At 36.2% G+C, this 26,625-nt stretch overlaps 1 protein-coding gene across 4 annotated transcripts in view; it reads left to right on the top strand.

The window, feature by feature from the left end:
• SORBS2 (sorbin and SH3 domain containing 2) overlaps positions 1-26,625 on the top strand; it is a 232,010-nt gene that overhangs the window by 174,930 nt on the left and 30,455 nt on the right. For 2 of the 4 annotated variants that reach the window (XM_069855895.1, XM_069855897.1), the window contains 8 exons: positions 390-456; positions 1,541-1,585; positions 2,758-2,944; positions 5,860-5,974; positions 12,494-12,577; positions 14,638-14,694; positions 21,342-21,394; positions 22,055-22,242. In XM_069855895.1, the coding sequence (XP_069711996.1) occupies positions 390-456; positions 1,541-1,585; positions 2,758-2,944; positions 5,860-5,974; positions 12,494-12,577; positions 14,638-14,694; positions 21,342-21,394; positions 22,055-22,242 (796 nt within the window). Of the gene's footprint in view, positions 1-389; positions 457-1,540; positions 1,586-2,757; positions 2,945-5,859; positions 5,975-12,493; positions 12,578-14,637; positions 14,695-21,341; positions 21,395-22,054; positions 22,243-24,216; positions 25,780-26,625 lie in introns of all 4 variants that reach the window. The other 2 variants (XM_069855894.1, XM_069855896.1) reach the window with 2 other exon arrangements.

The following is a 26,625-nucleotide window of genomic DNA, read 5'->3' as shown; positions in this document are numbered from 1 at the left end:
TTGGAAATGGCCAGGAGTTCAAAAGAAGGTGGTCTCGCATGCTTGTAGTTGCTGAGGTGTTTGTATTTTCCTGTAAAGTATCTAGCATTCATCATTGTCAAATATAGGGCACTAAGAAGATAAACTCTTGATCTAGCGCTAATTCCTAAATACTGTACCATCCAGGATCAGAGTCCAAAACTGACTCAGTCTTCATTGTCTTCCAGAACTTGTAACAGGAATTTGTATAATTACACCATTTGAAGTAGATGGTGGGAAAAATCTTGTATTAAATAGGGTACAGAATATAATAGACTTCATGTCCAAAATAACATTAAATGTCTGTTCAGATCTGTATACCTAGGTATTTTTAATTTTTTATTAATTGTTAAAATCTGTGTTTTATTTAGACAGTTGACAGGCCGAAGGATTGGTACAAGACAATGTTCAAGCAAATTCATATGGTTCATAAGCCTGGTAAGTATGCTTTAGCCTTGGCTGGCTGGTTCTCAATGGTATTAGAAACTGCGCTTTTCTAAACTTTGATTGTCTGCTATGTGAAAATAGAAGTGTTCACCAAGTGCCAGATAATTAATCAAATCAAATGGATAAATTTGATGATAGATTTTACTTCAAAAAGTGCTTGCTTCCTCTGCTAAAGGCTGAAAAATTCTAGTGGGTTTATCTTATTACTAAAACTAAATAATTAAAGTGATCAGAATATATGCAGTCAGTATGATTCCATGTCTCTGGGAAGCTCAGTGAAATGATCCTTATCTCCAGTTTGAGGGATGAGAAACTGACCACTGTAAATCTTTTACCGTAACAGCTTTGCTTTGGAGAATCATGTTAGAACAGCATGGGCTAGGAAATGGTCTGTTTTGAGGATTCATTTTCCATATGAATTGTGGGGTTTTCATAGAATGCCTTATTTAGTTTAGCTGGAATGAAGCTTTGGTGATATCAATAGCTTTAGAGTTAACATTCTTTATCATGATTATCACCAAGAATGTGAAGAAACTGTATAAACACAATTATGCTTGTCACACCTCCAGAAGGAAGGAGAATTTATTCACATAAAGCAGAGTGTGTATTCAGTACAGTCATGCAGAATTAGTGGGAGAATGAAAAATGTAAGCAGGAAAATGTTGGCTTACGAGATCTATTTTGAACACTAGTCACACAGTAGATATTTGAGGTTGCTTTTTGTGATAGGAACAACAATTTAATATTGCCCAGTAGAGAGGAATTGACAAAAGGAAGAAATCAAGGAAGGGAGAAGAACAGACAGAAAGACATAATTTGCGGTTTGGTGCTAACTAGTAAGCTCACAACATGGGTGGCATGACAAGAAGATGCCATTTTATCAATAAGATGGCAAAAATAGCCTACAAGAAGCGTGACAGGAAAAGTCTTCAGAAAACAAATATGAGATAAAGAAAAGAATTTGAGTGCTTGATTGCCTACCAATCTTCTGTTCGTATTTGCAAAAACAAAGCTACATTGCTGTCATAAACTGGCATGTATTGCACTGCTGTAACTCGTATATTTCTTTTTGTAGATGACGACACAGACATATATAATACTGCATATGCATACAGTACTGGTAGGAATTATTCTCTCACTTCAAAATGAGTCTTTTGTTAATGTCAGCAAGTAGCAGGAATAGTTAACTATTCATGTTTGCTTTTATGGTGCTTATGTTAACACTTCTTATTGTCTTATTTGCTCTCAGTTAGTATTTTTTTCAAGCCTTTTTCCCCAAATGGAAAAAGTTTAATTTTGATTTCATTCTTACCACAGAAATGCATTGCAGCTGGTCCCTTACTGCAGAAGGGATGCATTGTAATACTGTAGTTTCTGATTACATTGCATTTGTTTTTGCTAGTGATTGCGAGTTATGCAGTCTTTCCTTATCAAAATGAAAAGGAAACAACTGTGTGAAAATACAACTGGTAATTAAATAGATGAGAAGACAAAAAGAGTGAAAACACCTTTTTAAAATGTGCAGTGAGAGGAACTAATAAAGATGACTGTTTTATGATCTTGTTCATTTTTGCTGCAGGCACTGGTGTTGACATTATTTAGCTTCAAGAAAGACACATTCATCGAATAGATATATAATTGTTGTGTCTTTCAGAAGATTATAACCATACAGGATAATCATTAACTACAACAGAAATGAAAATGTGAACAGACCATATTTAAGAAAAAAAATAATGCCTTGTGTAAAAATGCCATTCAAAATTCTTCCATTTCAGTGTTCGTTGCATTCAACATGCTGTCTTTTTGTGTACTATTGGGAGCATTTGTTGTGGGTCAGTTGTTCAAGATTGTTTGGACTCGTAATCTTCAAGATACACTATTGCCTATTTGTCACATGCAAACATTAATTATTAAAACCATGAGAAAATATGGTTTCCTGCCTCTTCTCTTCTTCCTAAGCAACTAAGAGACAGGATGAACCTGGAGATTAATAACAGGCTGTCATTGGCAGCTCTGATGGATACATACAGCCATTAACTTCCCCCCCTCCCCCAAACTAATCATTAATTTATTTTTACTACACTGCACTTTATTTGTGTGTTTGTATTTTTATACAGAAATATAGAAAAATATTCTAATGAAATGTACAGCAATGGATATTTTTAAATGCATTTACGTGTGTTTGTAACTTTGCAGCTTTATTGATTAACTGGATTCTTGTAGCATTCTGTGTTGTGTTTTATTAAAACTCATTCTCATGCTGTGACAATTCCTGGTTTTGTTTTATATTAGGTAGCTACTCTCCATCCTTCTCTGCTCAGGCACACCCAGCTGCAAAGACACAGACATACAGACCATTGTCTAAAAGTGCTTCTGACAGCAGCTCTGATGCCTTTAAGATCGCATCCCCTTTACCACCTCCACATGTGCCACCCCCAGTACCACCACATCGTCTGAGGGAAAGGTCTACATCAGAAAAGTAAGTTAGCATCTTTTCAAAAGCTGTTCTTTGTCTGTACAGTAATCCAGTTACAGGATATCACAAAGGATAAAGTAGCAGCTACAGAATAATATGACTGCAAGGGCTTTATTCAAAGGACAATCAAGTTGAGGTGTAATCTTCATCAGTAGTGTTGGCATCATGCTTGGTGCTACTATTTCTGCAATGTGTTAAAGTGAGTTCTTACAAGTGATACCACCATGAGCATTTAAGGTGCTCATACTCATTAGTAGGATTGTCCTGCTTGTTGTGTTTCAGAACAGTTCGTGCTCTAGCAGTTCTCTTGAATAGTTAGTCTCCGAGTAGTACAGGCTATTTATGGTATCAAGTAGTACAGAGAAAGGGTCTAAATGATGTTGTAAACTGAAATACAGGGAAGAGCTAAATGGTAAGAATGTAGTAGTCAACGCACATTTCCCCAGATCTCACAAGTGCTTTGTATTCCTAGGTTTTTTTATTCTTCATCTCCATTTTGGTAAACCAAAATGGTGTTTACAGATTAAAGGGGCATTTCAGTTTTCTTATGGTTTTCCAGCTTCGAACTTGCTGCCCAAAACTAGGTCCCAATGGTTAGAGTTCAGTCAGGAAAATGTTACTAATTCAGGAAAGAAAGGCATATCTTTCTGATAAAAATATGCAAAATACCCTGCACACAAATTCTATAGACTCTTCAGCATATCTGTAGCTGCTAGCTCCAGCAAAAAGCTTTTTCTTTAGTGTTTACATTCATGAATACTACATGTTAATATAATATCCTGTTACTACATATTTATAAGTGTATCTGTTTCTGTATAGATGTATGTTTTATATATGAAAAGGGCAGATTTTTGTTTCATTTGTGGCTGCAAGCTTAGCTCTCTTGGCTACACTCCAGCAAGAAACCAAAACTTGCCCATTTTGTCAACTTAGACGTCGTAAACATTTTTATATGTAGAAATTGAATTGTATTAAACTGTTTCAAATAATTTGCTGTTTGCAAAAAGTATTGTGAGAAATGAGCATGCTTAGTGTTTAAAATTAGCACTATGACTGTGGGTTTTTTTTTTTAAAGTTTGAAGGAGTGGCAATTGAAAAGGTAATGGAGCAGATACACCTATTGCAGAGGAAATGCTAGATGTTAGATTTGCGCTGCCTCCCGGAGGCTGTGAGGTTTGAATTTTGTTAGCAAGATATACAGAAATATAGATTTTGTTAGCAAGGCACCCAAAATGTGGATCTGCTTAGCTTTGATCTGCGAAGTTATGAGTGATCATGCTGTACTAGGCCAAATGCCTTGGTCACAGAAACTGAGGCCTGTTACAGCTCCTTTTGGCAAGCTTGAAAATAACTGCCTCAGCACTGAATTTGGAAATTTAGCCTCTCCTTTAATTTCCTGCATGATAAAACAGGCAGTGGAAATCTCTGTTCTCTGGTCCAAGGGATGCCACACACTTTAGATATGCTTTGCCTGCTGCTGACAGCTGTAGCTTGTCAATCTTTTCCTGCCATTGGGAGATTCTTTTTCTAATTGCCTATAAAGCCTGAGTGTTTAAAATCTCACATAAGAGGCTTAGGTCCACATGTATCACAGTTCTATGGCTGGGAGGCAAGATATGGTTTGCATTAACAGTCCATAAGGGATTACAGGCTAAACCTTGTAAATTAAATGAACTGAGTGTGAATCAGAATTTCAGTAGCATCCTTTTTCTTCACTGACTTGCAGGATAAGTCAACTTGATCAGAGCACTTCCGTTTTCCTGTTTATTCTCAAACAGTACAGCCTTTTCTGCTCTGAAACTAATTTTTTCCTCAGCGAAAATAAACAACAGAGCATGTAGAACTACTTCTCTTGAAATGAAGTGTATTTTATAAATCAAGGTGTCTATGTCCCAGAAACTGCATTCACAAAGGTACTATAAGCAAAAGCTACCCCATAGATTTTTTTTAATATGGCACGTAATATGCCTTATGTCACGTCACTTCAAGTCACATGAGAAAGGACGGTAGAACTGATAGAATTTAATCAGTGTATACTCTTTTCTTATTGTAAATATAAACAATAGGATTTCCCCTTTCCTTTCTCCCATTCATTGAGTTACTAGTGGGTCATTTTACACAGAGCTAAATAAAAATATGTGTGAGATACAGTTTTACAAATACAAAGTGCATAGTGACTGCAAAATTGCCATGAAAAGATAACTCTCACTATGACAGTAACTCTCTTTCCCCCCCAAAATGTGTGGGTAGCTACTAATATAACATAGTAAATTACTAAGAAAATAGAGTGCTATTCTTTTCATAGCACTATTAAATTGAAAGCAAATTTGTAATTTTAGAGAAAATGGATAAACTTCTGCCCTAAAGTCAACCGCAAAATTCTTGGTCTTGTTTATTCAAATTTCCAAGGAAATAGTATTCTGCTTACAGGGATATTTAGGAGTAGTTCTACTATAAAGCAGGATAAAGAGGATCTATTAGATTTTCACATTGTCTTTTAAAACAATTCCTCATTTTTTGTCTCAGAAAATTTATAACCTTTTCAATATGGACTTAATATTGTATTGTAGGATGACAAAAATATCTACCACTTCCCTATATTAGTATAGTGCATACAAGTATTGGAAATTTGCAGTTTGAGAAGGCATGTCATGATATTATGACACAGTATGTCAGGGAAGTTTTTAAACTGGTCTAGCATTTATAACGGCAGTGTGAGCAATCACAAAGGCTGGACATCCCTAGTATTTTTCCTGCTGTACTTAATGTACCTGCTGTAAACAGGTTAAGAAGATAGAGTGGTTAAAACATTGGTATGCTAGGACAGACATTTGGGTTTGCATGTTTTTCTTGCATGGAGCTGAAGAGCAGATAGCGATGACAGTGAATTAACTCAATTGCTCATATCTGTTATTTAGAAATGAATGGGATCCCCCTGACAGAAAGGTAGATACCCGCAAGTTCCGTTCTGAACCAAGAAGTATTTTTGAATATGAGCCAGGAAAGTCATCAATCCTTGAGCACGAAAGACCGGTAAGATGCGTAAGTGAAATGGGTAATTCAGTAGAAGGTTTCATGAGAGGCCATTTTTTTATACAGAATATTACTACTTATGTGAATACTGAAGGTTCTTTTTCAAATATGATTTTGTAACAATTTGACTTTGCTCTTTCCTGATTGTTGTGTTGAAAATATGAGTTTGGCTTATTTGCTACACTTAGATCTTCTTATATTTCCAAGAAATTAAACCATCGCTCTACAAACCCAAAGGACAATGAGCGGAACTGTGAATTAATGGAAACTGCTTTTTCTGATTGGCATGCATATCCAGCACTCATCTGCAGTTGTATTAACAGCACATATGATATATGATTAATTAATGCATAAAAATAAGCCATTTGCATGTTCAGGATGTGCCTAATTATATTCTTAAGTAGATGTTGGTCAAATACTGGTCAAGGTTACCCAGAGCAGCTGTCTGTTTGAGACTCACCGGGACACAGCCCTGAGCAACCTCATCTGATTAGACTTGATTGTAGCAGGAGGTTGGACTAGATGAGCTCTGGAGGCCCTTTCCACCCTCAATTGCTCTGTGATTACTGAGTGTACCTTAATGTCTAATTTGAAGTCTTTGTTCCTGCTTTCTGAATAATTATTGCAATTGTGGATTTTCTTCACAAGCATGTCTGATAAAACTATGCTTTATGCATGCACAATGACTGTTAACAGAAGTTTTCATTTGCCGAAAGACACATTCACCCAGCCTTTCTAATTTACCTTTGTGCTATCTAAACACTTTCTTATCTTAGGAAAACTGGTATGTATCACTGGCAATATTTTCTTTTCTTGAGCTTTTACTTTGAGGTTGAAATGGAGTCCAGTTTTAAAGAAGGGATTTATGTAATCAATACTGGATTATTATTTCCTTCTGTATTGCTGTATTACATCCTTGTTCACATAATTTATTCTACGAATTTAAAATAAATTAAGCAAATAATTGAATTCTAGAGGATGTAATGTGTCAACACCTGCGCTAAGCACTTTTCTCGTGTTATTTTGTAGTCTTTGTGGGAATATAGCTTTTATTAGGTAGAAATTACTAAAGTGTGTATCTGTAGAATTCAGTTCTTGCAGAACTGATGCATTTTTTGAAGAGGAAATTGGCATTTCTAGAGGAACTGCGAGTAAATCAAGGTACTTAAATGGGGTTATGTGCTTATTGTGAAGCTGAGCTTAACAAATATTTAAAAGCTGACACCATTTGTTCTGAGCACCTTTGATTGCTGTGGCTGCATTAGGCACACAGAGGTCATACACCAGCCTTCCCAGTGCCAAAGAATAGCAGCAGATTCAAGTTAAAAATAAGAAAATTACAGTGATGTTTTAAGAATGGCCTCACTTTCTACTAATGTAATGTGAAAAAAAAAATCATATAGGAGTAGCAGTGCTGATGAATTTGATTGTAGATACAACTTTTCCATTTTAGCAAACTAATGAAATTACTGAAAAGCAAGCTTTACTGACTGTTCAGAAATCTTTTTTTTTAAACTTGTATATGCATTTTATTTTTGTTGTTCTCAATCAAGAGGTTGCGTTTTGAGCATTCTTTGGTCCTTAAAGTATTTTCATGTAGAAACACCTTAGTAACAATATACTTACTGAGCAGCAGCATCACACTTCTAGCATCTGAAGCTGAGACTTAATGTTTGGATTTAGCTGATGTAGATACGAGGAAATGTCTCTTCAAATTTAAAAAGCTGAGGAAATAACACTCATGGACAGAGTGGTGAGATTGTTTTATTTAGCTATGATTCAGAGATGTAAAAGATTGGACAACAGGAATTATGTAGAATATAAGAGGCAAAATATATGCTTTCCTTACTAGTGTAGGATTAACTGATATAAAAATAGCTGGAGAGAGCTACCACAGTTTTGTCAGTGTGGATTTCCTGCTGTTGATAAAGATGATGTTTAGCTTTATTTGGACTATGTTACAAAAAGAAAAAGACTTGGTTTCACAAAGCATTTGCAATCCTTTTGTTCATTGAATGGGATACAAAAAGAACAACTCACAACTTGTTATATGAGGGTCAGCAGAGTAGGTAAAATTTTTTTTCTGTGTGTCTAGGAAAAGCTGACGTCTGAAAACATTGTTTTCATTCCAAATTCTCAATTGTATCAGTATTGCATGAGTTATGCCTTCCACCTTGATAATCTCAAAAGATTTTATTTTTAATGTTAAATACTGTTTTGATGATACCGAAAGAAAATATTGATAAAAATAGGGACTATAAAAATAGTCTATTAATATCATAAAAGATGAATGTTTATAACATCTAAACTAGAAAATCTTACTTTATCAATTTTGCTAAAAGCAAAGAAGTCAAAGGGACTTTCTCCAAGGCTCCAAATCTTAATCTTTTTTTTTTTGCCAAAGTTAAATCATTTCCATGTCTACAGGATGGCAGTTTTGATAGCAAAATTATCTGAAAACAAAAGAAAAATATTTACAACCACCTTATATGATACTAAGCGGGATAGATGAGGTCTGGAAGATCAGCATCCCCATTATTGACCTAGTTACTACATTGGACAAGTTGTGATTGATGTGGAAATTAAAAACATGGGAAGATAGTAAAATGAGTTTCAGTGTAAAACTAACATTTAGTGGGAAGTATTATCAACACTCAGCAGATCAAAAGAATGCAATAAATAATAAACCTAAAAAAATGACCTAGTAATAAATATTAAATGGATAGATTAGTTAGGGATAGATGATTATCTTTGTTATGGATTTAAAAAGATGAGTGTAAATGTCAAACTGCAGTATCATGTAGCTGCCTTCTTTCACAAAACAGGAAATTAATGTTTTTTCTTCTGTCATTTGAATTGTTAAGGGTATAAAACATTAACAAAAAGGAGAGGCTTGGAGTTGGTACTTTGAAATTACAACTAAAACTAAGTGATATTAAGTTGTTGAACAGTATTCCAAGGAATGGCTTGGCAGCTGCTTTTTCCCTGTTTCAAAAAGTCCATAAAATGTTACCATTTTGTAAGCTGGTAAGTAAGTTGTTCTGAGGAATGTTTCCATGTCCAGTGTCTGTAGTTCAATAAAATAATCTTCTTTTCTTCTAGTATCATCTAAATTATAGATTTGTTTCCTAAAGTGAGTGTTTACTTTCAGTAAAGAAGTAAATTGTAGTTTAGTAATTTAATCCTACTCATATGGGTACAAAGCTAAATTCATATACTTTGCTGGCTTTGACCTTGTATATATGAAGTACTTCATTTTGTTTTCATTAGGTGTTTCAGACTAAGCATGAAAGTACACATTTGCTAGTTAGATGAAACTATCAGGTTAAATTTTAGTTCTAGGCTTTTTTTAATAAATGTTCCGTATACAAATTTTCTACTGAGTGTATATGCAAGAGAATTTCACAATCAGAATAAATTAAAATCATTACTGTTTTGTCAAATAGCAGAAATGGACTAGACTTGCACCATGATGTACATCTGGGGTTTGTTGTTGGCTGGCTTATTTTGGGGGTTATACTTCAGTGGAGAATTTCAAGTTTTCTTTAAAAAATGCTGATTTGATCACCTTTGACATCTCAGACATTATCATAATATTCTGCTAGGTGTTAGTTGAGTTATTTGAGGAATACTGTCAACTAAAAAGATTCTCAGTGTCTTTAGAATGGAATCAGGAAGTCCTCATATAGGTATGTTTTGATATGACATTAAAAAATATGTCTTTTCATAAAGATATGGAGAGACTAAGTCAATCTAGTAGAGGACTTGCAGCTACCAGAGTTTTTTAAAAGTAGCTGGGGGGGGTGTGGAATTGCTGAATGACTAGGTTAAAGGTAAGAGTATAGGAGTGTGACTTGGTTTGACTTACAAATCATAAAAAGGGAATTTATCTTCTTATTGCCTTTGCCTTCTGTTCAAACAGTTTGGGGTACTTTGTGAGAGCAAGTCAAGATCAGGTTTTTAAGTCAAAATGATTTGTTCATTTTAAGTCTTTTGGAAAGGGAGATGATAGAAAAAGGTCAATCAGCAAAACTGAATGTTTAAGCCAAGTGAAATCAATTGCCTATATATTGATCTTGGTAGCACAGGGAACACAGTCCTTCCCAGAACTGCCAGGCAGTCTGCAGTGAGCTTGCAGGCTTTAGTGCTCAGTTTCCTTTTGTTTGCTGCCCTCTGCAGTTCAAGCTGTAAATAAAAGTGGGATTTGGGTGCATGGAGTTTACACACTTTAGTATGCTCTCATTTTATTTGCACATTGTTCTAGAAGGAGGGCTCAAACACTTATATACTACACAAAAATACACTATTTCTTTTATTTTAAAAGCAGAAATGCAGGGGAGGGGGGCAGGTATTAAGTTTTCAACTAATTGCAAGAGTATGTGAAGGTTAAAGGAGGAGCCCGGCTGGTCTGATGGTGTGTTCTGGCTCCCTGCAGGAAGGGACACTGGTTTATCGATGTGTAAGTATGGGGCCGCTGCTATCCAGGGGACGATGAGGTTCACAAGGTTGACACTGGCTACCCAAACAAGTAGTATCAGTAGGCCTGAAGTCGTAGTGCCGACAGCTCCACAATTTCCACACCATATACATTTCAAGGGATTTGTTTATTTATTTGGTTTGTTTATGTTATGTAGAGGTACCTAATACTTCGTATTAACATCTCCATTTGGGAACACTGATTCACTGGTAAACTCTGAATATGCCAAGTATTCTTTGTAATGGAAACCAAGTTTATATATAACAAAGTTATCTTCTGCTTGAATCAGTCAGTTTTTGTCCTCGTGTGTTCAACTCTCTGTAGAACAGTGTGTTTTTTCTTAAATCAATTATAGTCACTATTAAGGTCACAAATCTTCACTGGTAAGTAGATGAGTAATTTCAGTGGTGCTTTTCTACTGATGACTTGGGTATGTATAGTTAAGTTCAAACAGTTGTCAGTAATGCTGAATCATGTCTGGATAGTGGAAATGTAAGGGCAGAACTCCAAAGCAGTTTCTTTCCTAACCCAGCAATGGAGCACAGGCAAGCTGTTCATCACTGACAATTGCTTCCCACTCTGCTCACAGGAATAATACTTCTTTTACTTGAAAGGGGCATTTGAAGATAAATCCGTATAACAGTTGGTGTCAGAATATTGCATGAACAGATCATAGATATGCAAGGACCTGAGTAGTTCAAAAGGGTGCTTGACCTTTCAATAGAGCAAAATTGGCAATCTGTTCCAGTAACATCAAAGGCAGCAAGAAAATTACCCAAAATAGTCAAGAGTATGGTGTTTATCTCTTGCAGAAAACAAAGATAGCTTTATGTGATGGCTCTGGTGTATTGGTGAAAGCTTGACTCAGCAGGAAAAAGTGTCACATACTTAATCACCAGTATCATTTTTATGCAGGACCCTATCTTCTTTGAGGATTGCTGTCTAGGTCACACTGTAATTACTGTCTAAGTTCTGATAACTGTAGTTGTGGAGGACCGAAATTTAAATTCAGAAGTATCTTTAACAAGCGGCTTCCTCTCTTTCAGAGATCTTTAAGCCGACAGTTCACTGTAATTCTGTGCTGCGTGACAGCTTGTATCAGCTCCTACAAAGGAACTGGAGCTATCTAGAAAATAATGAATGCAGCCAGGTTTACAGTTGATTAGATATCCCATTGGAACCTCTGCTGTTTTGCACTATCATGTTTTCATGTTACTTGAATAAATCTGTCAATTATTCTTCCATTCATTGAAAAAATTCTTAATGCTGTCTTGAATTGTTACTTTATCCCTTTGCTGTGAGAATTTTCAGATTAAAACAACACATCTCACTGTGGAAAAAATGCTTCATTATGTCAAGAAGACTGTTGGAGATAAAGCATTAGAAAATACTGCTAAAACTAATATTATGGAATGCATAATTTTTGTTCCCTATTTTTTGACCATAGGATTTAAAATATACCAGTTTCATTTCATATGCTGAAGTGGCTTTTTAATATAGCCATGCCTGCATGATGCATATTGCTTGTCTCTGCTCAGTGCTTGCTTCAAGACAGCAAGATCCAGAATTAACATGCTTTGTGAGAAGACAAGGAATGACCAAAAGCAATATCGATAAAAGTATGTCTTTATTGCTGATCAGATGGGCAATTCCTTGCCTGTGCTGAAGCTAAGGATCATTTATACCATGTCCTTAACAAGGAATCTTTAGTAGCATGAAATCTACTTAAGGCATGTAGTGATTTTTACAGAAGAGGTCGAAGAGCCCTCTTAGCTTTAAGAGTAATTTTAAAATGTTTAATGTCTTCCAGTCATTGGAAGAACAGGAACAAAAAGAAAAGTATTGAATCTACCAGGCACTGACAGCTCTTGAACAAGAATATTCTCTGTCTTAAATACCATCTTCATTCTTTCATTTTGTTCCATTCTTTTCCACGTATTTGTTTTGTCTTTTTGTGTGTGTGTTGTTAAAATGACATGACATTTCTAGCACTTTGCTCAGTGTGTGCCTTTTCCTTCCCTTTTCCTTCACAACTGCTCCAGACTGATCGCATAAACCCAGATGACATAGATTTAGAAAACGAACCCTGGTATAAATTCTTTTCAGAACTGGAGTTTGGACGTCCGGTAAGTGAGGACAGAATATTAATAATTAAATATTAGGAAACATATTTTTATAATGAGGAATTTACAAATTACCAAATTCAGCAAACAGATGCCAGTGAGGTTAATTTAATTTTTTCTTTGAGAAAGGTCAGTAAAGTCATCTCATGCATATAACTATTATTTTTCAAATGGACCCTTAACTTGCCAGAATAGTGGCTTTAATAGATTTAATACAGACTACACATTAGACAAATAGTGTTGTGTAAATATTTAAGAACAAGGCAAATTGCATGTTAAATAGGGATGTTTACTAGTCTCCCTACATTTTTGCATTTGGCTGGATTATTTTTGAACAGTCTTTCAGAACAGAAAAACATGTCAGTTTGCATTAGGGATGCTCAGTTACAAATCATGTGTTTTACTTGAAGGAACGTGTCTAAATTTAAATGCACACAGCCATATACAAATTGCTTGTGGCAGTAAATACTGTGCTTTTTTTCCTTTTTTCCTCTCTTATATGCATACTTGCAAAATACCTTTCTTGTACCTTAACACAGAGATACAGGTTTGCTCTGTTTTCAAGCTGAACTTTTGCTTGGATAAACAGACTTTCATTCTGCTCTGGTTTGCATGAGTAAACAGATCCAAAAAAAAAGGACTCAGTTGACTAGGCGCTACCATAGTCCTACTGCAAGCATTTACATTTAAAATGATAAATCCAAAATGCTCCATTTGCTTGAAACACCTAAACATCAGAGATATTACTCAGCTTTCCACCTGTGGTTGCCTAGACACTCAAAATTCTTCAGCAAATTCCACAGGCTTAATTGGATGTAAGCACCAAAGGCTGTTTATATACAAGGATAAAATTGTACCATCCTTGAAGCATGACTGAGAACTGGGTTTCAGTCGTCCTTTCACAGTACCTTAATGACTAGGTTGGAGGTGCACTTGCTTTTGATTTTGCACCCACCTTCTCTGGCTCCACAGAGCTCAGATCCTTTCCTGTACACTCTAACATCTTTAGGGAAAAAGGGTAATGTCTTCATCCCAGAAGAATGTCTAACATAGTGGTTGGAGTATTCTCTAGAGAGGTGGAACGTGTGAGTTCAAATCCCCTCAGAAAAAGGAAGGAAGTAAACTCAAGCATTCCCTCAGTCTGGTTAAGTATCCTCGTAGGTCCCCAGAATCCTGGGAAGCTTGAGGAAAAAAAAAACAAAACCACCCGCCCACAGGCAGGAAATCCCAAATTGGAGTGGCATTTAGGCTTGAGAGTATCAGGATTTAAAACATTCCATTCTTGTCTTTCCCTGTTAGCTAGCAATCCTCTGGTGCCCCTCTCAGCATTCTGATTACTGACATGCCGGGCTATTTGAGGAGCCTGAGCACTTGACCTAGGATCCTGGAGGGCACTCTGGGAACCAGGTACCTTAGTCCCTTTTTGTAGCTAGGCATAAGCCAAAATCAGAACTCCCTGCTACTTCAGTGAGAGTAGAAGAGAAAGCAAACCACGTGCATTCTTTTAAAACTTTTTTTTTTTTAATAATAACACTTGAAAATAGTTTTTTTAAAGTCAAATATGTCTGGGTTTTGTTGTCCAGTGGTCTATAATGCATCACATTTTCAGTGATTATCTTTTATTTCCTTTTATCTAGCCATTCAAACTCTTTTGTCATACCTCCCTCTCGATGGGCAGAAATAGTCCAGACACAAGCTAAATATCAACATTTGACTGACAGTGATAACCTGAGAATAATGTCTCCTGTAAGATAAAGTATATTGAGATTTCCCCTGCAGAACATAACTGTGATGCTTTACACTTTTCTGTCTCATCAATATTAAAACTGCTAGTATTGATTCAGCCATTCCAGTTGTAAATTTTACTGCCTAAAGTTACTAATACTGTATTAAGGTGCTTATAATTCCAAAAAATATTGTAGCACATTCTTCTTTCCATTCTACCTGAATGTGTCACTCTTTGTATCTGACATTGTCAACACTTAGTTTCTAACTGTGTTTCATTCCTTGCTGCCATTGATTATACTCCATTTCATCTCTACACTTCTGATTTTATGATGCAGCCACCTAAAAAGCTTTTGGACTATGTTCAAGACAGTTCTTCTGGTGTTTCCAATGAGGTAAATGAATGATTCTTGTTCCAATGGTTCTCTTGGGAAGAAGGGTTGACGTGCTTGCCATTTATGTCTTAATTTTGTTAAAATTTAGTGGATTCCTTCTGACAGCTATGAGGTGTTTCTAATTCACAATCATTATATCTTTGTCTTCATATCTTTCCAGATCACTAGTGCATTTGGATGTTGATCTTATTATCCTAGGAACTGTGAGTCCTTATCCCCAAAACTTCTCAGAAATTAACACTCAGAATTACACAACAGCCCATACGTCTCTAACTCTTTGACAAATTCCCACTTCTTCAGAGTTGGGCAAGTGCATTGCTTTCAGACACCATTAGTACATCAACACAGAAGTATTCTTTAATTAAAATATCTGACTGCAAATTCTATATCAAGTGAAAACCTTTGTGGCTACGCTATCATTTTCCAATCAAGTATTTATGACTAAGGTTTTCAATCAAGAAATACAGCAATTAATAATCCTGTTGTAAATTTATAACTGCAGGATTGACAATAACTGTTATTACTCCAAATAAAATGTATTAAGATCAGGTAGTGGGCTGTCATTGCCCTACTCTGAGTGGGAGCAATTCAAGCTTTCATTCCTTCTCCCATCCTTCCCCATTTTTAGAGTGTTAGGGCAAAAGTCAGTGAATCCCATAATTACAACTTTACTTCATATGGTGGCTTTACTTCATTCGTATTCGTGATTCACTCTCATCTTACATAGTTTCTCCAAAATTTAAACACAAAGTGTGGCCCTAAATTGTTGACTGTTTACAAGTTACTCTGGTTTGGTTTTAAGCTCTGTAAATCTGGGAAAAACTCATGGTTGTGAAGTTTGGGGCTAGTTCTCTGAGATGGGAAGCTTTTAAGCCTTCACTAATGCTTGAGAGTACTCTATATATCAGAGAAGAGAATTTAGAAGCCCTAGAATGATTATTTTAAATATTTTCATGTTCAATAGATCTGAGTAAAACAGCTATTAAGTAATACTGGGTTTCTCTTTGTTAAATTTACGAAGACATTTAAATTTTATTTTGAATTTTATTTGTCTTTGAATATGGTAAATCATGTTCACAAACTATAGCAAATTAAATACTTTTCCAGGGAGGGGGGAATATTTTGAAATAACTTGGTAAAATACTAGAACCACCATGAAAACAAAGCTGTTTGTTTGTTATTTGCAACTTTTTCCCACTTTTCCTGACTCCACTTTCAGTCACAATTAAAGCCTTGATGAATGAAAACAGCTAAAATATTGGCTTAATTGTAAATATTTATATGGGGGTTGTTTAGTAGAACCTAATCGAATAAGTATTCAACAAGGTCTGTATTTGGTAGTTTGAGGTGATTGTCTCCAGTATTTAAGTATTTTTTTTCAGGTGGCCTTTATCCATACAGGGCAGTATTGAATATTCTGGAGGATGCCTAATTGTCTTTGGAAATAAGGGGAGTGGGGGAAGATGTGTTCTGTTGGGCCATCTCCGAGCAGCTTGGAGGTATCGTGAGCCAATAATGTCCTAGAGTTTATAGGACAGCTGCATACACTGGTACCTACTCTTGGTAGTAAAAAATAACCATATCCAGTATTTGCTTTCACCTATCCCCTGTATGCTATATCAGTGCAACTCTGCCTGTGGGTGGAAGGTATAAACTCCACACAGCATATATATTATAACATATGCCTGTGGTGAAAATTGTTATTGTAGAATGTACAACATACAGGAAGAGGCAAAAAGGCAAGTTACACTCAAGGTGATGAAAGCAAAAGCTATATTGTAACCCAGCACTCAATTTTGGCATGACACAAACTTCTTCCTATCCTAGGCTGATCACTAGCCCAGTATTTATGGCCAGGGGAATGCTGTGTATAAAGTTCTTGATAGTTTGGTTTCATCTGTGTGATTTACACATTGCCTTCCATAGGAGGCAGTGGGAAGCTACACCACCCTTGGGATTTACATGATGATCTGTATAGTTCTGGAGCCATTACAGATGGTGGAAAAGGAATCCCTGCCCCATGGTTGTTTGGCCAATATCATGTGACAGATGGTCTTAGCCCAGCTTCTGTGGAAGTTTCTGTCCTACAATGGCAATTAATCTGCAGTGGTTTTATCACCTTATATAAAAGTTCTAACAGAGATCACTTGTGAGCCTGAGTTTCTTTACTCTGCTGGTACCAGCCTGTGGCAGTGACTGGTCAACATAGAGGAGATTGATAGTTTTGGCCATGTTTGAAGTAAGACTCTGACATTTTCCAAAACAGGCTTAATGTTTGGCTTTGTGAGTAGTGTAGGGAAGCACGCAGACCTGAGGCCTTCGCTTCACTCTGTTGTGTAGAAATGCAAGGAGAACCGTGGTTACAGTAGCTGTTGGTGTGAGCAACTCTGCTGCTAGCTTTTATGGTTTTATTGCAGCTAGACCTCATAATTTTAAGATAAACATCTACTGTTATTGAATTTGGGTAGTTATGGAAGAGTTGTCATAGTTTTCAGCTTTCAGAGGATGTGAAGAAAAACTTGAAAATATGAACTGTGTGAACGTTAAAGACTGGCATAAATACATTCTTCAAAAAGTATTTTAAGAAACAAATACCACGATATTTTGTTTACACAGGATAGGTTAACAGTAATGCACTCATGATCCCCATACACAAATACTGAAAAATAAAATAGGCATAATTTTCTAAGTGCGAGTACCAGGTTAATTGTCTGTCTGAGAATATCTTATGATCATCGACACACCTCCAAAACAGAACTGACTCTAAAACACAGACTTCTCCTTAATCTGCCCGTGGAAATGTGGTTTGTTTCTTTTCTCCTATCCTAGAGCAGATAATACAGTTTTGTTTCATAGTACCCCTTCTTTCTAATGTTTAAGCCCACTGACTTAATTAGCTAGGTTATAGTACTTAAAATACTTTGGTCAACAATTATCTTTTTCTGTTCTTCATATCCGAATCCACAAATCTGTTTTAAATTTTAAAGTGCCATGCACAGTTTGTTAATCACTTAGGATCAATGCAACAGTAGAATATTAAAAGAAAAAAACACCTTGAAATCTGTGTTTTGCTGGGAAAATGAAACTTGAAAAAAATAACTTCACATTTTTTTGCAGAAAAATAGGTTGGTTTTAGCAAATAAAAATCAGATGCTGTGATAAAACTAGATCGTATTACACAGTCTTATGTTCTCTCCCACCATGGAAAAAAAACATTTGTGGTGCACCTCTGCACAGAAAGTTGCCTGGGAAAGGGATTCATCACTCTCTGAGTGAGGCAAATTTTCACTCACGAAAATACCTAACACTGGAAGAAGCTGGGCGTGTGATCCGTAATCATAAATGTTGGTAGTCGTCTTCTAACTGGCTGTTGCTACAACAGACCTGACCTACTGAGAGCACCATCCTTACGATGTCACTCATACACTCTTCCCAGTTCCTTGAAAACATGGGCTATGTCCCGCTACCTCACCTTGCTCCTCTTGGTAACAGCTTGTTTCCTAGATTGTGTGAAGATCTCTCATACACAGACTGCAAGTTGCAGAGGGGTGTTGCTTGCAGACAGGTTAATTTACAAAGAATAAACACAGTAGTAATTCCTAGCAGGTGGACAAATTGTCATTGATACTTTCTTAATGCAACTTTCTCCTTCCTGCCATAGCGCGCACACGGTGGGTTGCATGTGTGTCATTCTCTACTGTAAATGAAATGCAGTTGAATAGAGGAGATCATGTCTCCTCTTATGTGTCTGTAGGTTGTATTGGATGAGCTGAAAATGACTGCATGACAAGTAGCCCTTTTTTTCTTAGCATAGCACTAAAGTAATTTTTGGAGCTTTTCTTTCTAGCACCCATCTTTCATCCATAGCATATGTCACTGAAGCAGAGTTGTATGTTGCCAAAACTTGAGCATCAGCTTCCACAACCTGAAAATCCATGATACAGTGTGGCAGTGGGAGGATAAATATGATAAAAAGAGGAAGTGCAATCTTTTGGTTTCCTATTTTATTATTAAAAAGCAAAATGTCATACAGAACAATGTAGGACATTACAATAGAATCACGCTAATTGAGCTCTGACAGGAACAATTTAACAGTAACCATCAGGTAAGAATGTTGGCAACACCAGAGAAACTACCTCAGCTTTGCCTCTAATGTGTTGACAGAATATTAAAAAAGAGACTTTAAAATCTTGAGAAGACACATCACTTCTCCAGTGTATGACTCTTAATTAGAGGTATTACCGGAGTGTTGCATTCCTTTTATTCTGAACAGACGCAAGGACTAGCAAATTTAAACATGCAACTTACTGAAGGAATGAAGTGGAACAAATATCATGGTTTCATGATTTAGTCCAGTAGTCTATTTCATTTGAAAATTAATAGGAAGAAAACAGAGAAGTAGTAGTAACCAAAAACTTGGGTTTCGTTTTTTTCCTAAGCATGTGCTTAGTTTCAAATTTCCCTCCAGATGAAAAGCATGTGAGAGTGTGGGATGGAAACGTGTCATGTTGAACTGTCCAAGATTGCCAAGAAGCCTTGAAATAGGCAAGAGACTAAATTCCTTCAATTACAGGCCAGTTCCCATGCTGTCTCTTGGAGAAATATTAGAGTTGCCATAACACCTTTTGCCAATCTTACAACACTATGCTGTTTTCAAAATTTGCTGCCTTCAAGATTCCTGTTGAAATCAAGAGGAACAGGAGCTGTACACGAACACTGTTAATAGGATATAGTTCACAATAATCTAATACAACTCCATGTCAAAGCTACTTCTGCCACAGTGTTTTACAAGTTAAGCCAAGTATGACTTGAGAGAAGAATTGGAAACCAGATTTATGTTCCTGGGTTTTGCAGTGATCATGCTTTACATAGACCACTTAGCGCAGACTTGTAATCACACATGTGATGGAATTCTACCCTTGGTTTATATATCAAGTTATTCTGATCCAATATGGAGGCTATGAACATAGCAGTATTTAACACTGAGTGGGATAGCAGTCGTAAGTAGTATCACAGGAGAAATACTCTTCCATAAAGCTAAGAAATCTCTGTTTAGAAAAAAATAAGCATTTTGAAAACCTATACAGAGATTACCATAAATACGTTATAGAGGATTTATTTACTTTGGAAAGTAATTTTAAAGTCTTCGGTTTATCAACAGCTTTTATCTGCTTACATCTCAGCTGTCATTCTTAGCAAAGCCATGGAAGTTTTTTTTACCTGTTTGGGGTTTTTTATGTGATTTAAGTTAATCTACAGTTAAAAATTACTGAGAATATTGGAATTATTTTGGTTCAAGTTTTAGATAATGTTTGATCCATATTCTGTCATGTTTGTGTGGTTCTTCTTGCCTCACAGGATAATAAACTTCAATGTAATCAAGAAATCAAAATTTCAGTTAGTTTCCTTTTGGAATCACTTGGTACGTGCTGCAGGTCTTAAATAACAAAGCCTAAGGACAAATGAGCACTAACAATCATATTGCCTTTATAGTGCCCTACCTGTAAAAGCAGCTTCAACAGTGATTCTAGAATGTTGTTTAAAGTATGCAGTCTCATGAAATCTGTTCATAAATACTCTTAGAGTACATGCCTTCTAGAAGTATTCATAAATGTTAATTTACAAATCTGGGTGAAGTTGTCTTAATGAACTTGCAATTCAAACCACTGGAAAAAAATGAATACCTAACAACAAAGCACTTACACAGGCCACAAGTGTTATTACTTCTGCAGCACAATGTCTGAAAAGATTTTTCACTACAGAGAAAAAGTCTAGAAGTCTACTATAGAAATAAATAGTTCCTGCATCTTACAAAGCTGTATGACAGTTCTATGTCCCATCCATCAGGTCAGCCCTGAAATGACATGCCAAGAACTTAAAACAAGTCTAACTTTTGAACCACAGTGCTTTGTACCCATAAGAAAATACCCTAGCGACCAGGGAGTTTGTTCTAAATTTATACCTAGTTACCAGAATTGTACTATTCCCTGACTCCGACTGCAGATTTGAAATGTTTGATTTATAATTAGTGGTCATTTAAGGTTGACTTTGTATTAACAATAAAATCACGGAGCAGTACTCCATTCCATCTTCCAGGGTTCGTGCAGTAGCTATTACTGTAACTCCATAAGCAATGACTAGTGATCTGTGATATGAACTGTTCTTACTAGGAATATAAAATGGTCAGCAACTGGCCACAAATATAATGGGATTTACAAAACCTTCTGGCTATAATTGACTGTGGGATTGGGGTAAGTATGGGGGGAAGGACAAGCTCTGCAAACCTCACTTTTGCATGAAGGAATTATTTTCAGACTTTTTATGGCTTTATAGTAAAACTTTGTATCCATTCTGTATCTAGTTTTTGGAAAGGGTATAGAGAAGCATGTGACTTTGGTCTTTTGCTTTAAAAGAAAAAAAATTGCTGAAGTAGAATATTAAATGCAGTCTAATGATTATTTTTTAAAACTGTCTAACTGTTCTCATTAAATATTTCATTGTGTTGGAGTGCTCAAGATGTTAATAATTATAGTATGGTTCTAGGATTTGTCACAGAGAAACAGTCATAATCAAATATGATAAGCAGAAATCATCACTCATTTTTTCAAATACAGATGTGTAACAGACTCATATATTTGTTTTCACAGACTTCCTTGTATCATCACTATTCAACTGGCAAAGGCCTGGACAGACCCTCTAGGTAAGAGATACAATATGTGATTTCAGTAAACACAGATTATTCGGCCTGAGGGGTTTCCTTGTGAAAGCTACTGACAAAATAGATGCACGGAGAGAGTATTCAAAATTTGATGCTGAAGTGTAAATCTTACTTTTGTTTTACAAGGACTTACTGTTTACTTTGAAAATAAGCTATGCTGTATTCTCAGTCTTTCCACTAACATCCCTGAGCTTCTGTTCCAACTGCAGCAATCTGACATTTAACCTTATTGCCTGCAGCATTTTCAGTGCTGTTTCCCTATGCATGCTACCTCACTTCTTCTCTGTTTCTACCTTTTTCCTATGTTTCTGCTTTTTTCCTATCTTTGTGCTGAACTACTAGTACCAAAGAAAGTCTAAAAAAACTTCAATACATTTGTTTCAAAGCCATCACTATGAAAATGACATAGCAATTATGTATAAAACTTTAAAACAATCAGATAAAAAGGGAATTTGGGTTTTCTCTGTGAAATGTGCTGTAAGATATCTGACACCAGTGCTTCCCCTATTTATATATTTTTTTATGTACTTGTTCTGGCATTGTTTAATCTGTAAACCAATAATACAATCATGAGCTTACTTTTTAAATTCCTGAGTTCTGATCTCAGAATTAGACTGCTGCTAATACTTATTATTTATGTAGCTCCGCAAGTACTGCAAGTGACTACAGAAAAAGAAGGAAGTCAGAACCTGCTGTAAGTCATCAGAGGGTGCACAACGATCAGAATGCAAACAGGCCAAGCCCGGGCCGTACAGATATGCAAGGCCCATATACCACCCTTAGAAAGCCTTTAACTAGCTCGTCTCCTTCTTCTCCATCAAGAGCAAAAGGTAAGAGAAGTGCATATTTATTAGCAGAAAACTACTGGTGATGTGTTGTACAATACGTTTGCAGTAAATGCAACCATCCACTGTTGCTCAGTGCACTTCACTGGAAGATTTACTCTATTAATCAAGAGCTTTGGGCCTTTCGTGAAAGGCTAACTTGTTTATTCTTATGTGTATAATTTTAAGCTGTAAATCTGGATTTGTAACAAGGATTTTCCAGTTTCAACTGCTTATTCTAACAAAAGAAAATTGCCTAAATGAAGACTATTTGTACCACAGTATCTAAACCCATAAAGGTTTATTAACTCCACTACTCTCTCATTAGATTACTGTGATTTTAAAACTGTTTTCAATATATACAATCAAGACAAATAGCATATGAGATTAAAAGTGTGTTTCCAGAATAGACCTTTCAGATCTATAGCGCATGTCTTCAACACTGTCAGTCATCAGGACCTAATTTAATCAAGCAAACATCCGTAGTTTGATTTTTGATTTTGTAGATCCTTGGCATATTTAGTATAGAATATACAATCTGATTAGCTTTGTTTTCTGAGTAGCTCACAATTCCATTAGTGTTCTCCATGTCTCTCCAGAAAAGAGATAAATGAATCAGTTGTTGGTTTGTGAGTTTGGGTAGGTTTTTTAGAAAGACAAAAGGTTTCCAGTAAAACACACAATAGAGGTAATATACAGAGTAATATCATATAAAAGATGTCTCCTTCTGTTTCAGTTATTATTATTATGCATTTAATTGCTTTATATTGTAGCTATACTTTCTAATCAGCCCTTAGCTGCATTAGGGACCATTTAAGCCTTTTTTAAATAAATTTCCACTGAAAAGAAAATAATATGCAGGCCACAACAAAATGTGTCAGACAAAAAAAGGCAATGAGGAATATTGAGAGAGAAGTGATGGGAAAGCAAAAGTATTTTAAACTCAGTGTTATAACTGTAATTTAAAAACTGGATAAATTAATCTGTTTGATGTACCAGGCCAGGTAGTGAAAGGCTGGGGAACTCCATTTACCTGCATTTACCCACCACCAATAACGAGCACTTACTGTGACTTAAACACTTCCTGTGTATAAAAGCCTTCCCTTTAGAATATTGACCACAGCTAATTAACTTTTGGAAGGTGAGAAGTGAGAGACCACAGTTCCAAATTTGTCTTATACTGACTTCTAAATCTACATGCACATAAAAATGTATCTTAAAACTTGCTTGCAAATTCAGGCTTTGTCATGGAAGCCAAGCTAAAGGCTATTGTTTCTTCTGTGTACTGGTTAGGCTCAGTAAACTGATACATCTTCCTTTACATCCATATAGCAGTTCCACAGCCACCTTGTTCTGCCCTCAATGAGCTGTAGAAAACACCACTGCCTTCAGTGTTGTCACACAAGGAAAGAGCAGGATACCTATGCTACCTATGAACAACTGAGAGAAATTTCCCGTTTATCTTAATTATCTTAGATAATTTATCTTAATTATCTTAGAATAGGCAGTTGTTGTGAATCCTCTGAGCATTTTTCAGCTCAAAAATCCTAAACAGCTTCATTCATAATGCACAGGTGGAAAAGTCAATACTTGAGGGAGGTCTAGATTCATCATTTGGTTTCATTTTAAATCCTTTGCAGCTCTTATTGTCTGGTGACCTGCTTCATAATCAATATTAATGTTTGTTATCTTACATTGCTTTGGTGGAGGGGGTGTGGAAAGGGTAATATCTCCATAATTCATAAGGAATTCTTTTTAATGTTCAAATTAGCATGCATATATTTTTACAACTGGAAAACAATTATTAGCTCTGCTGCCCCAGGCTGTAGTAACCTATGTACTGACCCAAGTTAATAGATGCATTCAGTGCTGTCTCTTTTCCGGTCTTTCTAATACTTACTGATGTTAATTCCAACTTTCTGAATCTTTTAATTTCTGGCAATGTCTCTTTTTTACCATGCTGCTCTATGGATTATAAAGGTGGGGATATTAGCAAAGTGTATCCATCCCTTTTAAGCTATTCAGTGCACAACCACAACACCTCAAATGAACTAGATTACTGTAGCACTTACAGACAACATTTAGCTGTTCCAAATGATTCAAGAAGGGCGGTCACCTACAAGAACGGCTGGCAAATGACTCGTCAAAATGCGGAAGTCTGGAGCAGCACCGAAGAAACTGCTTCTCCAAAGAGGATATCTCGTAGCTGTGATGATCTGTTAACAGATGATCACGATGGCTTTCCCGATGCACAGGCCAAATCAGAAAGCATGGGCTCTCTGTTGTGTGAGGAGGGCTCCAAAGAAGTTTGCTCAATGAACTGGGCCTCTCCATATGTTTCTGAGGGCCATGGCAGTAGTAGGTCCAGAGTTCGCCACAGATCTGCACATGATGCCCCAGGATTCCTAAAAATGTACAAGAAGATGCACCGCATCAATCGCAAAGACTTGATGAATTCTGAGGTTATCTGTTCTGTGAAGTCAAGAATACTGCAGTATGAAAAAGAACAACACAAAGGTATTCTTCAAGGCTGGAGAGAGTCTTCTACTGAAGAGGTGCCCAGAGATATGGTGCCAACAAGAATATCTGAATTTGAAAAATTAATTCAGAAGTCAAAATCAATGCCGAATCTAGGTGATGAAATGTTATCAACTGTTACACTAGAGCCTCCTAAAAATGGCTTGTGTCCACAGAGGCGATTTTCTATTGAATCCTTGCTGGAAGAAGATGATCAAGGCAGACATCCATCTCAGGTACAACGGAGCTACAAATCTAAAACCCTGGTGCCAATTCATATTGAAGTGACCAGTGATGAGCCACAAAGATCACATATGGACTTTTCAGACAGTGATCAGGATGGAGTGGTTTCTGACCTCAGTGACTTTATCCAGATAGAGGGTTCATCCTTTTGTAGTGAAAGTGACTTTGACCATTTTTCCTTCACATCATCTGAAAGCTTTTATGGATCAGGCCATCACCATCACCACCACCACCATCACCACCGGCATCTCATCAGCTCCTGCAAAGGGCGATGCCCAGCATCCTACACCCGCTTCACCACCATGCTAAAACATGAAAGGGCTAAACAAGAAACCACTGAAGATCCAAGGAGACAGGAAGCAGAATCTGGCCTCTCTAAGATAGCATTTCTAGTAAGTCCAGTGCCTTTCCGGAGGAAAAAAAGTGCAGCTCCTAAAAAACAAACTGAAAAGAAAAAATGCAAATCATCTGTATTTGAAGCACTAGATTCTGCACTTAAAGACATCTGTGACCAAATTAAAGCTGAAAAAAGAAGGGGAAGCTTGCCTGACAACAGTATATTACACAGACTTATTACTGAGCTGCTTCCAGACATTCCAGAAAGGAATTCATCTCTTAAAGCGCTGAAAAAGAGTCCCACGCACCAGCCTTTTCATCCACTGCCTCAAGATGGTGCTATCCATTGTCCACTGTACCAGAATGATTGTGGAAGATTACCTCTTAGTGCCTCTTTTCCAGATATGGACGCAACTAACAACAATGATAGTGCACTGTGTTTCCAAGGTGGATTAACTTTCTTCCTCTGTCCTCGTGATATCCAACATCATGCCCTGTATTTCCCATGCTTTCTCGTTCCATTCTTATTTGTGTCATCTGTACGAAGCTTTCAAACCACAAAATTCTTGATGTCATTTTTACATAGCTGATGAATTTGCTGTCTATTCACAAAATACAGTGATCTGGACAACTGCAGTAACAGTATTATTTCAACTAATAGATTATTAGTGCTATGAATTACAATGGTGTTATTAAATTAAGCAATGTGGGGGTTTTACCCAAGAAAAAGACCTTACAGAAAGTGATTGCATGCATCATAAGATGTTGGTCAAACAGAAAGCAATATGCAGATAGTCCTTTCTTTATTATTTAAAAAAAGATCAGCATCTAAAACATATTGTACTGTATAGCTTTGTTACATGTAAGCTAAAAAAGAATTGCTGTTAATTCTACCAGTATCATAGAAAGTTCATTCTGTTTTCTTATGAAGATACACTAATTTTACTGCTTTATATTACTTTTTGTGAATAGACACTAAGGCCATTTTAGTTTCCATTTCTACAGTTAAAACAATGCAATTTCCAATCTCTGTGGCAGCAAAACTAATTATTTTCATAGAATAATAATATATTTATGAAATTTTGAGAAGTATCCTATCCTCTTAGAGGGCAAATTTTCAATAATCAAAATTTGAATGAAACTGTCAGGGTGAGTATAACTTTTTTAAAAGTCTGCCTTGGGAGTAATCTGGTTTCAAAGTTACTACTTTTAGTTGTTAGTTGCTCTGCTTCTGTTTTTCTCAAATAATTGAGAAAAAAATTAAGCTTAAAATGTTTTTAACATTTAACCTTG

Source organism: Phaenicophaeus curvirostris, chromosome 4 (assembly GCF_032191515.1).
Source record: "Phaenicophaeus curvirostris isolate KB17595 chromosome 4, BPBGC_Pcur_1.0, whole genome shotgun sequence".
NCBI classification, from domain to species: Eukaryota; Metazoa; Chordata; class Aves; order Cuculiformes; family Cuculidae; genus Phaenicophaeus; species Phaenicophaeus curvirostris.
Note: the sequence above shows the minus strand (reverse complement) of the source record. Positions and strands in the feature narration are given on the sequence as shown.